At 38.1% G+C, this 13761-nt stretch overlaps 1 protein-coding gene and 1 pseudogene across 1 annotated transcript; one reads left to right on the top strand and one right to left on the bottom strand.

Moving 5' to 3' along the window:
• Nucleotides 1–5028: 5028 nt before the first annotated feature.
• LOC121978279 (LRR receptor kinase SERK2-like) lies at nucleotides 5029–5616 on the top strand. Its single transcript, XM_042530644.1, has 2 exons — nucleotides 5029–5467; nucleotides 5510–5616. Exons 1-2 carry the CDS (start codon nucleotides 5029–5031, stop codon nucleotides 5614–5616), a joined length of 546 nt encoding a protein of 181 aa, XP_042386578.1.
• A 64-nt stretch (nucleotides 5617–5680) lies between these two features.
• On the bottom strand, nucleotides 5681–6785 carry LOC121978278 (annotated as a pseudogene).
• Nucleotides 6786–13761: the final 6976 nt, after the last annotated feature.

Genomic DNA, 13761 nt, shown 5'->3' with positions numbered 1-13761 from the left:
AGGGCCCCGGCTTGTACCATACATACATAACATAGATGCGCGCGTCCTAAGTATATCCAAGGTAGCAAGTCTTGAATCATACTAGGAACTAGGTCAAGATCACAAAGCATGGCCTAGGGGCGTACTTGAAGAGTCCATCCCTTATTAGCCTAGATCACAAAGCAAGGATTAGCCTAGATCACAAAGCAAGGCCTAGGGGTGTACTAAGGAGCCCATCCCTTATTAGCCTAGATCACAAAGCAAGGCTTAGAGACTGATTAGGAGTCCACCCTTGGTACAAGCCTTACAAAGTAAAATAGCATGTATAAAAATGCATCATTTAGTCACATAGCATAGCATAAAAGTATGCATCACTTAGGCATACATTATGTCATAAAAGTATGAATCACTTAGGCATACATCATATCATAAAAAGTATGCATCACTTAGGCATACATCATGTCTTAAGAAAGTATGCATCACTTAGGCATACATCATATCATAAAAAGTATGCATCACTTAGGCATACATCATGTCTTAAGAAAGTATGCATCACTTAGGCATACATCATATCATAAAAAAAGTATGCATCACTTAGGCATACATCATGTCTTAAGAAAGTATGCATCACTTAGGCATTCATCATATCATAAAAAGTATGCATCACTTAGGCATACATCATGTCATAAAAAGTATGCATCACTTCTATCCACATAGCATATCATAAAAGCATGCATATTCTAAGCATATAGCATATCATCAAGCATGCATATCTCTAACCACATATATCATAAAAACATGCATATTCTAAACACATATCATATCATAAAAACATGTATATTCTAAACACATATCATATCATAGAAAGTATAAATCACAAGCATACATGTTTAAGCATAAGGGTGTATCATGTGATTATACTATCATAAGAAACATGGTAACATAGTTAACTTGGGTTCTAAGCTTCCTAAACCCTTGGGTTCCTATCATGGCCGAACCCCCTTAGGTCTCAATTTAGGTAAAAACAACCTCCAAGCATGTGAAACCTAAATCATCATCACATAAATTTCATAGGAAGCATTATAAGTATGATTAACTTGGTTTCTAAGTTCTCCAAGTCCTTAAACTCATGTGGTTGAACCCTATCAGTATATAAACAAGGTCCCAAATGTCATGAAAGCATGGAAACCTTAAACCATATTTATAGCATTTTTTTCAAATGGCATAGTAAGCATATTGAGCTAGTTCTTAAGTCCTTCAAGCCCTTAATGTATATCCTGGTCAAACTTTTAACAAGTGTTCATTAGGACTAAAAACAACATACAAGCATGTGAACTTGAACTAACATCATGTATAAATTCATAACAAGATATCATACAATAGGTATGGCCGAAACTTACCCTAGCCTCATTTAGGTCTCTAAACAACATATAGTATGAGAACTTTGGTTTTCTACTTATCATATTTCATGTAGAGTGACATAAGCATATTTAATTCTTGTTCTACGGTTTCTAGGGCATCTATTCCTTCATGGCCGAAACACACAATGATCCATTTAGGTCATGGAAAAATTATACAAATATGTGACACAATCAACACCTTATCATATTTTCATAAGAAGCACTTTTAACACATTTGGTTTCATTTCTAAGGCCTCTAGGTCTTTTAAACCCTACTTGGCCGAAACTCACAGAATATAAACTTGCTTCAAATAGCCTAAAAGCATGAGAAATTATACAAGTTTCATAGCATGTGTAAGGACAAGCATAATAAACATACATGTGAATTGTGTTTTAGGCTTCCTAGGTTTCTTTCCTTTTTTTTTCTTTTATTTCTCCTTATGGCTGAAACCTACCAATCTCTAAACTATGTTTTATGTGGCCTAAAGCATGGAAAACCTAAGTAAGTTTCATGGCAAAAATTACTAAGAACATCATATACAAAGTTGGTTCATAAACAAACTAGGACCCTTATGATCTTACATGTCATATATCATGTAACTAATTTTCTATACTCATTTTTAAACATAAGAGCATTAAACAACTTTCATATCATAATATCACAGAGGTCTTGAGCATATTAAATTTTGTTTAAGTTTTTCTAAACTATCCATCTTATCATGGCCGAAAATCTAAAATAAGAGTTCATGAATTTCTAGCAATGTACAACATGCAATTCTTTAAGAGAACTCTATATTCTATCATACAAACATGGTTATTTAAATTTAAAGGTCTTCCTAACCCTAAGACCTTTTCTTGGCCGAAACATATAAATGGATTTCTTTGGTTTCAAGTGACTTTCAAGCAAGAAAACCAATAAAAACCCTTAGTAGTTCATGGGAGAAATTTTGTACTAGTTTAGTTAAACAATATTTTCCCCTAACCTCCTTAACATATTTTTGGCCGAAATTCTAGGGTTAGGTACTCCTCTGATCAAGCATCATTTAAGTATAAAAACATGAAGAAAATCCTTCCTACATAGCATAGAAAGAATATCATGAAATAAGGACTTGTTCAAATCATCCTAGATTTGAAAACCCTTTCTTTAGTCGAATTTTCTTAAATTCTTTCCTAGGTTTTCTAATCCTTATAGAATCCGAAAATCACATAAAAGCCTTGTACCACAGGTGAGGGGAAGCTTACATCCTTTTCGCTTGTGGATCTAAGGTATGGTGAAGAAGAAGTAGCCTCTTCTTCTAGTTCCTTTCCACTACAACAAAATCGCTCATAGACATCGGTTTTCCACCGGTGTCTATTTGATTTTCGACCGATGTCTATGAAGCCGATGTTAAAAGTCTGCCATTTTAGACATCGGGTTAAAACCGGTGTAGTATCACTTAACGACACCGGTTTTCGAATCGGTTATTAACCGGTGTAGTATCACTTAACGGTGTAAAACCGATGTAATATTGTATGTTAATAACACCAGTTTTGGCAGCGGTAAATGACCGATGTAATATTACTTTATAACACCGGTTTTACATCGGTGGAAAACCGATGTAATATGTATTTTTTTTAACAGCACAGATTTGATTTTAAAACTTACAATAACAATAAAAAAATACACAAATATTCACAAATTGTACAAATATTCTTCATTCAATAATATCCATAAAATACACAAATATTCACAAATTATATAAATAATCTTCTTACAACAATATCCATAAAATACCCAAACATTCTTTTTACATGAAAAGCTAGCTAATAGATATCAAAATCAAGGTGGAACATTCTTTTAACACATCAAGGTAGAACCGCACTTCAAATGTAATCTAGCATGCATTCAGCCCACTCGAACTGCATTTCATCAATTTCAACTCTGGAGTACTTGAGATTTGTAAACTGTAAAAACACATAAATCCACCCTATGTCAAATAACTAAAACAAATGTGTACATGTATCAAATAAAAAATATAAGATCACAAGTGCTTGTCATAAACATGCTTACCAGTGTGTTGAAACCTATTCTGTGAATGGTGGCTTCGAATGAACTTCACGAGCAAGGCCAAAATTTGCTATCTTCACAAAGTTCTTGGTTACCAATAAGTTCTCTGCAAAGGTCATAATCTAGTTTAATAGAATGCTAACTTCACCAGAATAATTATAGGCGCATAAATCACATTTAACAAAATAAATGCTAATCCTAGATAACACCGTTGTAAGAATAGATTTGTTAAGAGCACACAAATGAATCTTTATAGGGATAAAAGCATAGTCTCTGTGCATAAAGGCAAGCATTCCATCAAATTTAAAACTATAATCCAATCAATATAAAACTATAATCCAATCAAATTTACAGGCTATCGCTTCTGCATAATTTCCCTATTGTAATACAAGAGACCTATCAATTTCCAACTAGGGGCAAAGACAACAAAGAAGATGATAGACAAATTATATGACTTTCTTCTATTAAATGAGGCAATATGCAGTAACTCTCAAACTAGCAATGAAAAAGGCAGATATAGTACTCTACCTGTTGCTTGTATATAATAGCCAAGTTGTTGAAGGGCACAGATATCCCTGTTGTAACTGCTAAAATTGCCTTATAGAATGATGCAACAACACTCATCATATTACTGCATGAAGAGAAGTTTCATTAAGGAACCAAAATAAACTATCCACACAGTTGTCATCAAACATTTCTAAAGCTTACCAATCCATGTATATATATGTTGCCAAGGCTTGACAATGCTTGTGGATGGTTAGGTTGTAAAGCAAAGCATGACTTGGGAAAAATTATTAAAATGAAGTTATTAACAAGGAAAAAAACAACTTGTTATTATCTCCCTGATTTCAGGATCATATGATTCCAGTTTCAGAACAAAAATTCTTTCAAATCCGTAACATTCTGAACGGTTGGGTTTTTTCTGTAGTTGGGCCCTGTACTTCAAAAGACGGTAGAATCTTTTCGTCTCCTCCCTCCTACGGAAAATTATGTTCCCCCATTTAAGGACCCTTGGAGGTTTTGGTGACGACTACAATGTTTTGGTATGAAACCTTCCAACGTGTCTACAGATGACCTTCATTGTATTTTTTGTATATACCTTGCTTGGTGTTTGGATTTGTTTATGCAAGGAATGAGCACTGCATCATCTACTGGGGATCTTTAACCATGCTTTATTTTTGAAACAACTACATCAGCACACTGGGTTACATTAGTTTGCTTTTTGTTCTAGCATCTAAAGCAAAAGAAAGTACATAAAGGAGAGAGGATAAGGAATAACCATGACAAGAAATCAGGAAAATATATAATAACAGTAGTCCTTCAAAGACAATGATAATAAAGTAACTAACTTAAATCTGAAGGTGATGCGTAAGTTCAAAAATCTTAATAAAATAAATTATAAGTCGACATAAAAGGATATAGCTTTATAAGTAATTTAGAAATTATAGACAATTTTAATTTAGAAACCTACTACAACACTATGTTAAAGGTTTATGCAAAAAATAAGCTGTTGGCCTCAATAGCACTGATCCAACTGCTAAGTGCTCATATCAAACTGCTTCTCCACTCATTAGCCTTGAGTAATCCAACCGCTGGGATCCAATGACCGATGAGAGGAGCAGTATCGGGTCATCTCAAGAGGCTCCTCAGATCTATAGGTTTAACTTGGAGGAGATAGAATGTGCTACTCAGTACTTTTCGGAGGTGAATTTACTTAGCAAGAAAAGCAGCTTTGCGGCAACATACAAGGGGATACTACACGATGGAACGGAGGTTGCAGTGAAGAGGATCAACAAGACTAGTTGCAAGTCAGAGGAAGCTGAGTTTCTCATGGGTTTGAAGGCATTGGCATTGCTAAGGCATGAGAACCTAGTTGGATTAAGGGGCTTCTGTTATTCAAGAGCAAGAGGAGAGTGTTTCCTCATTTATGATTTTGTTGCAAATGGGAGTTTGTCGGAATATCTAGATGTCAAATGCGATGAGATTCACAAGGTCCTTGATTGGTCTGTAAGAGTTTGTATCATCAAAGGCATTGCTAAAGGTATTCTACTTGACCTATATGACTATTTATTTTCCTTCTCAGATAGCTATCATAATGAATATACTACTGTAACAACAACAGCAACAAACATTGATCATTTAAGATGGAATTTCATCTTGTCATTTACCTACATTTGCACTTTGCCTTGAGGAATCCTAATTTGTTTGATTCTTACATAGGTATGGAATATCTCCACAGCGACAAACCTAGCAAGCCCTCCTTGCTCCATCAAAACATGTCATCGACAAAAGTCCTCATTGACCGCCATTTCAACCCCCTACTCTCCAGTTCTGCCCTGCACAAACTATTAGCAGACGATGCCATTTTCTCCTCTCTCAAAACATGTCCATGGTTTAGTTGGATCAAGCCACCTGCATGGTTTCAGTTTCAGATATATATGATCAGATTTTGAACAACAAGATCTAGCGGGACACTTAGATTTAGGGCCATCAAACCTTTGGTTCGATTAAATGACTTGAAAAATGGCAAGTATGAGCACATAATGTTGCCCGTCTGGTTGTGGAATGTGCTCAGAATTTCTTCGTAGGGATAACCAGGACTCAAGAACAGTCTGAGTCTGCTGAGAAGAACCTGAGATCCAGTGAGCTTGTTGTCCCAGCTGAAGACTCCATAATCCGGTCCTCCCCAGAAGGCACCGGCATGCTTGGCCAGGGCTGGAGCAGTGGCGAGCTGGAGGTAGGAGGAATTTCCAGTTGCAAAGTAGAGCCATGAGCCGCCCCACAGAAACTCATCCCAGTAACCGGTGGAGTTGTAGAAGATGGCGGGATCAGTGCCTCCTGGGCTGTATCTGCCCCTCTGTAGCCTTCCGTACTGGAACAGAGTCTTGGCGCCATGGACGAGCTTGTCGGAGTAGGTCTTGCTGTCCTTAAACACGATCGAAGCAGCAGCCAACGACGTCGCCATTTTGCTGGCGAGGTCGGAGCAGCTGTGGCACTCTTACACCGGCCGAGTGTAGTCGATGTCCTCCGGCCTCATCCAGCAGTAGTGGTCGTTAGCATCTGGCCCCTTCGACGTGTCTCCTTCGCCGACCTGTTAATTTTGTACTCGAGCATCAAATCTAGATCTGAATTTAGAGCGACGAAGATAATTTTAAGGATTTAATTACCTGTGCGACGATGCTGTCGATGGTGTCGGCAGAGGAGTTGAAGGTCTTGAGGAGGTAGTCGGTGCCCCACTTGATGATGCCCTTGACGTGTTTGAGCTCGCCGGCGGCCTCGTACTTGGCAGCACTCGGGAGAAAGTTGGGGGAAAAGAAAAGGCTTCGGCGCTTTATAGAGAGGTTAACCCCAAACCCCATCCTCAACCTTTAGCAATCAGACGATTAAGAAGGGGAAGAGATTCAAGAAGGGGAAGAGGGAGATGAGGCTGAGAGAGATGGTTGGAGGTTTAGGTTTAGGCTGAGAGAGATGGTTGGAGGTTTAGGTTTAGGCTGAGAGAGATGGTCGGATGGTCGGATGGTCGGAGGTTTAGGTTTCGGTTTAGGTTATCGCGAGAGAGATGGTCGTGCGGAGGAAGGGGCGGGATAAAGATTTAGGTTTGGAGGGAAAACACTTAGGTAGATTTTGGTTTGTGGGGAAAATTAAAATATTTTATTTTGGTTCATTAACATCGGATTTTAAAAACCGATGTTAAAATCGATGTCTATTAACGAAAAAAAGGGCGCTCATAGACATCGCCTAAAAAACCGATGTCTATGAGCTAAAATCTGCGCTCATAGACACCGGTTTTTAGAAAAACCGATGTAAAATACTCAAAGACATCGGTTTTAGCCTAAAACCGTTGTTGTTCCACTGATGTCTATGAGCGATTTTGTTGTAGTGTTCCTTTGATTCCTTTGCTAAGTCCTCCTTGTATCTTAAGCTTTCTTAGGGAAAAACTTGGCTTTTGGGCTGAAGATGGAGGAGAGGGGACTGTGGTGTTCTCGGTGAGAGAGATGATGAATGAGAGAAAATGAGAGAAAATAGAATTTTCCTTTCATATATTCTCTTTTATGTTAAGGGGAAAGAGGTAGCAAACTTGGTTTTTGCTTTCCTTCTCCCTTAGCCTTTTTTTCTATTTTCTTACATTTATTTTATTTTCTATTTATTCTCACCATTCATGATAAAATAAGGGGGAATGAATCCCCTTAATTCCTCTTTAAGTTTTTGGCAAAAATCAAAGAGAAAGAGGGAGAGAAAGGGAGGAAGGCAAGTTGCCTTTCTCTTGCTCTTTTCTTGTTTTCTTTTGGCTAGCTTTTACTCTTACCTTTATCATGAGTTTCCCTCTTTTGCTATCAATATCTTCTCTCTATCCCAATTGGTTTCTACTAATTAATTCTATGAAATATAATATAAGAGGTTTATGGTTCAATCCTTGACCTCCTCTTCTTTTTATTACATTTTATTTCTTTTTGCTTCAACTCACTTCCTATTATTTTTTCTAAGGAAAAATCCCATATTCATATATTTATCTTACAAGCTTAGTGGGTATTACAGGTAACAACTAGCTCGACAAAGGGGGTTGCGAGTCTCATCTTTAGACTCTGCCTACTCCCAACAGTAACAACATCTATCTCCTGTGAAACCACGGTATACTCCTACTAGTGACCGAGTGTCTCAAACATCTCACAGAAGACAACAAAAATACGCACTACTGATCTTCACATATAGACGTTTCCGTCGAAACATCTCTAGAACTATGCGAAGATGGTGTACGTGACCCACCTCGGATCAGAAATAGATCACCACATTGTCAACAAAGACAATGGAAACCAATCCAAACATCCTAGTGATACCCAAATCATCGAGTCCATGATAACATCTAGGGCACCGCAATCCCTAATAGTAAAACCAAGACACATAATGTCCGTATCTCAGTCATTCCTAACCATAAGATCCTCGACAATAAACAGATCTGATCACCAATGATATAAATCACCAAAAAATAGATCCTCCAGTGTGAGAGCAACGCTCCATCACACGAAATACCACGTATGTGGGAGCAACGCTCTACCACAAGAAATCCTAAACACGTATCTGCAATAAATATGGGAGCAATGCTCTGCTACAATCAATCCGCAATATGTGGGAGTGATGCTCCACCACAAACAATCCATAACACGTGTGGGAGCAACGCTCCACCACAAATAATACATAAGTGCCCAAGGCACCTAACTATCCAGCTAGAGACTGCATGAAATCTCTCTACCACAGATCACTCGGGGTAGCCTAGGGTATAAGAACTTAGTAAGCAAATCAAATCCATAGTCAATTCTATCATCATCCTAGTGGGTCGGTCACCAACTAATAAGAGAATTAGTTAACAGGGTAATACAACAAATATCATAATGTAGATATTTAACATTCTACATTTAGAATCATCATGATACTACCAACCATACACCTGGCACACGTGCACACACACATATGGATATGATCAACATAATCCTCCAATTAGTACACACCAAACATACCCACAACATAGGTATAAATCATCGTGATACCTCCAATAATGCATACCGAGCCCGTGTACATATAACAACATAGGTATAATCGACAATACACCTCAAACAACACTCACATGACATATATACACCTATGCCAAGAGTATAATCACATAATACTTCTAACAAATCATAATCGAGACGAGTGTACACACAGAACAAATAGAATGAACAAGATATCTCGAATATTACACTGAACACATCTGCGCATATCACAACTCAGATTAAACGATAAGATACCTCCAATAAAAACACCCAAACACATGTGCACATTTCACAACATAGATTTAATTAAAAAAATACCTCCAATAAACCAATCAGACCACTCAGGTATATTCTTCTACAAACCCACAATAAACATAACTGGAAAATACACCCACTACATGAAATCAGACCGTCCATCATAACACTCCTACAACACATAATAATCATATGTACACACCACATAGATATACAGAATCAACATATTTAATCCAATCAACCTGATATTCCCCATGCTACATATAAGTTATCCAACAGGTATATAAAGTCTAAAAATTAAAGTACCCATAGAATAGGATACATCGATCCTCTATAGACTGACCAAGCCGACAATGGTATACAGCTAATTCAGTCTTTTCCACGTCGGTACAAGCCCTGTACTCAAATGTGCTCCAAATATCCAACTAAGCACGAATAACCCAAAGATCAACATCTCTATAAAATAGAGTATGATGGTCCTCTACTGATCGGACCAACAAAACTAAATCGGTCATCTACCAACTGATCAAGATTACATTAATCCTCTTCAAGCAACTATGGTATATCAATCTACTGCTACCCAAGTCGACAAGCATAAATCAGTCTTCCACTGACTAATATAACAAGAGTAAATCAGTTATCTACTGATATAATTAATTAAGATAAAATGGAATACTACTGGCTAGGACAACATGAAGATATAGATATTATCCACTACCTAGCTAATACTAGCAGAGGCTGGTATATGCCTCAATCTGCTAATCAACTAGTAGTAACAGAAGCTAAAACTACTGGTGATATGATATGAAAAATTACCGGAGACTATAATCCTTGATCTCTATTAAGGTCTCCCATAATAAGTGGTTTACCTAACACATAAAATATATGCTATATCAACTAGACAGGTACTAATAAAGAATACTAATACATGTCATAAACTGTAATAGTGAACAGGCCATACACTAACCAAAAAGGTAGGATAACATATACCAACATACCTCCTATAGCTTGGAGATGTCCTGCCGCTGCCAGGTCCCAAAACCCGAAAAGTCACATCAAGAAAACTAAAACACGAAATCCAAAAAACGAAATATAAAACCCGTACCGTGCTCTGATACCAAATAAATTGGTATCAGATAAATCTCAAAAATCCAGAACACATAGCAAGTATCGTAAACTTGGCTTTGATACCACTAAATTGTCACGCCCCGGGGGAGTCCCTGTCCGAAGAAATTTCGGCATCACCTCCCCTGTATGGGTGACAATCTGAAACATTTCTACATGCATAATATACATCAGCCACATACGGCTGGAACATATATACATAACCACGTAGTTAATAATCTCAGCCTACACGGCTGGACAAATATAACACCAACCACGCAGTTATATATATTTCTATCAGCCCACTCGGCTATAATCAAAACCAACACAGCGGAAAAACATAAAGACAAGCCAATACAAAACAACACAAAACAAACACTGCTAGTCGGCTAGGCTTACACCACACAACAACATAACACTCCGGAAACAAAACTGGAACACAAATCCAAATACACACATTCATCTACAAAAATACAAATAAACAAATACGGAGACATGTCTTCTGATGTGATGTGGGGACCGGCAGGTAGGATGCTCCAAGCGACTCCATAAATAACCTGGTACCTGAAAAATATAGTGTCCACGGGGGTGAGTTCAACAACTCAGCGAATACCAATAGACATGCCTAGTATGATATATCTAACAGCAATAAACATGGAATACAGCTTCCAAATCATATATAGGAAAAATGCAAAACTGAAAGGTAACTGAGGAAGCTGTACTCACCAGGAACTCCTATCCAGACAAAAGGGTCGTCAAACCTGTTAGTTAGAGCCCTAGAGCCAATCATTTGATGATTGTATGGACTCATGTATATCATATTCATGTATATATATTAAGGCATTTGATTTTTGGTTATTATGCTTATTTGTATTAGTGTCAGATAAAAATAAGTATAGTAACGTCATAGAGTAGAAAGGTTCTTACCTATATCAATCGATTGGTTGAATCGATAGTGAGATGATATAGGGAACATTACTCTAAATCATTCCTAGTCGAGTATTAACATTCAGGGACAATGTTAATACAATAAGACTAGCATGTAGGTCAACTCGATAACTTGATCTCACAAGTCATGGATATAGAGATATCAAGCTGACACATGGGTATGCATTAGAGAATGTATACTGAATGACCCGCCATGAGAAAATATCATGGATCGTTATATGAGTGTCATATACTTTCTCATGTGGCTATTAGTATGACTATTAGTCCTTTGACCTGAAGTCACCATGGATCCCTACATAAGGAGTTATGTACTTTGGTTTCGTCAAACGTCACCCGTAACAGGGTGGACTATAAAGGCGATTACTGGGTATGTAATAAATTATGCAGAGGGATGTGAGTGATGTAGATGGGATCTATCCCTCCCATATGACGGGAGCGACATCAATATTCTTGATAGAGTTAGACCACGAAGTGCATGGCCATGCCCAAATGAGTCAACATGAGATGTTGAGCTCATTTGATCGAGTGAGTCTACTTGGAGTTCAAGATTTCGATTGATTAGAGGATGACACGGTCTATGCCTCACATTGATCAATCTAGGTGTCAAGGATAGAAGGACATTTGACATATTTTGTGAGAAGTCACAATTGGTAGTCACAAGGTGATGTCGGATCTCGACATTCTTGAAACTTGGGTAGTAATGATGTGTTGCTAGATACCGCTCATTACTTATGCTCCTAAATGGGTTTAGGGCATTGCCAACGTTACAAGAACCTATAGGGTCACACACTAAGGACAATTAGATGGAGATTTAGTTTATATGATGAACCAAGAGGATTAGATTCATTTGATGAATCATATTGGATTAAGAGTAATCCAAATTGGGCTAATTGAGTTGGACTCAAGTTGATTCATGTATTCAATGAGTCTAATTTAGATTATGACTCATTAAATCAACTTAATTTAATGAATTAGATTCATTATATTAAGTTGGCTTGAATCATATGGTTGGATTAGATCAACCATGAGAGAGATTTGATCAAGTTTCACTTGATTTGAGAGGAAGAGAAAAAGTCATGTTTGACTTGACTTTTTGCCACATCACTAGTGAGTTGGCAAGATGTGGACCAATAGGATTGCTCCACATCATCAATGTGTGCCACCTCATGGAGGTTACAAGCCTCCATAGCATTTAATGTGGCCGGCCCACATTAAATGAGGAGGTTACACTTGTTGCCATGTCATTTAGTGAGGTGGCAAGATGTGGACCAATAGTGTTGATCCACATCATCCTAGAGTGCCACCTCATGGGGGTTACAACTCTTAATGGTCTCCACATTAATTGGAATTAATGTGTGGGTTTTACACCTCCTAGAGTGGCCGGCCACTTGATGGCTAAGGGGTTTTTTGATTTTCCTCTCATTGATTCATTCACTCTTCTTCTCCCTTGGGTGCTCTCTCTTCTCCTTCTCCCATTCCTTGGCCGAACACTCCATTGGTGCTAGCACACCTTGTGTTTTGGTCATCTCCTTCTACTTGTGTCCGTGGGGATACATATAGAGGTTGTCAACTTTGACAACTAGAGATCCGGCGACATCTTGGACAAGCGGGAACGCGAAGGGCTTCGCTACAAGGGTAATGATCTTAACTTTAGTGTAGATCTAAAGTTTTTACAAACTCGTACAAGAAAAAGGTTTTCCGATAATTTTGTTTACGAATCTTTGCACGAGATCCATGACTCGGGGTTTTCGCGACGCGAAAAAGCGGTTTTCGCGGCCCGAAGAACCCAACAGTGGTATCAGAGCCACGTGCAAAGACTTGTACGAGTTCGTTTGTATTTTTATGAAAAATATAACTTCTGTGATTATCTGTAAAAATTGAGTTTTTAGAGTTTTTAGAGTTTTTATGAGTAATTTTTCCGTAGAAGCGAAGCACAAGTGTCTCGGCACTTGTAGGCTTCGGCTACCGGAAAGTTTTCTTTTAAACGGCTTCGTTTTGCCCCAAATCCATTTGGGACAGCGGGGTCGGGTGCCATTAGATCGTAAAGGAGCAACTCACGATGGTTAGATCGTGGGTAGGGGCATTTCCCCTAACCCCGCAAGGGAATTTGCTCCGCGATTGCACCCGAAGTCGCTAAAAACGAACCCGCCGGGAAGATTTTTCCGAATAGGCAATGTCTCGACCCAAATCATTTTGGGACAGCAGGTTTAGGTGCTGTTGGATCGCAAAGGAACCCTCGCGATGGTTAGATCGCGGGTAGGGGCGCTGCCCCTGGGCCCCGCAAGGGGATCCATTCCGCGATTGCGCCCGAAACCGCTAAACGGGACCGCCGGAAAATTTTACTCATAAAAATTGTAAAAATTATTTTTAAAATTTCATAAAAATTATGAAAAATATATAATTTTGAATTATATATTAATTTGTGATAGTCATGGCCCAAAATACCCAATAAGATTGGATTTGTGTTGTAATTCATAATACGGCCTGCGTGCCGTCATAT

This window comes from Zingiber officinale, chromosome 4B (assembly GCF_018446385.1).
Source record: "Zingiber officinale cultivar Zhangliang chromosome 4B, Zo_v1.1, whole genome shotgun sequence".
In the NCBI taxonomy this organism is placed as follows: domain Eukaryota; kingdom Viridiplantae; phylum Streptophyta; class Magnoliopsida; order Zingiberales; family Zingiberaceae; genus Zingiber; species Zingiber officinale.
This window is presented reverse-complemented; position numbering and strand designations above follow the sequence as displayed.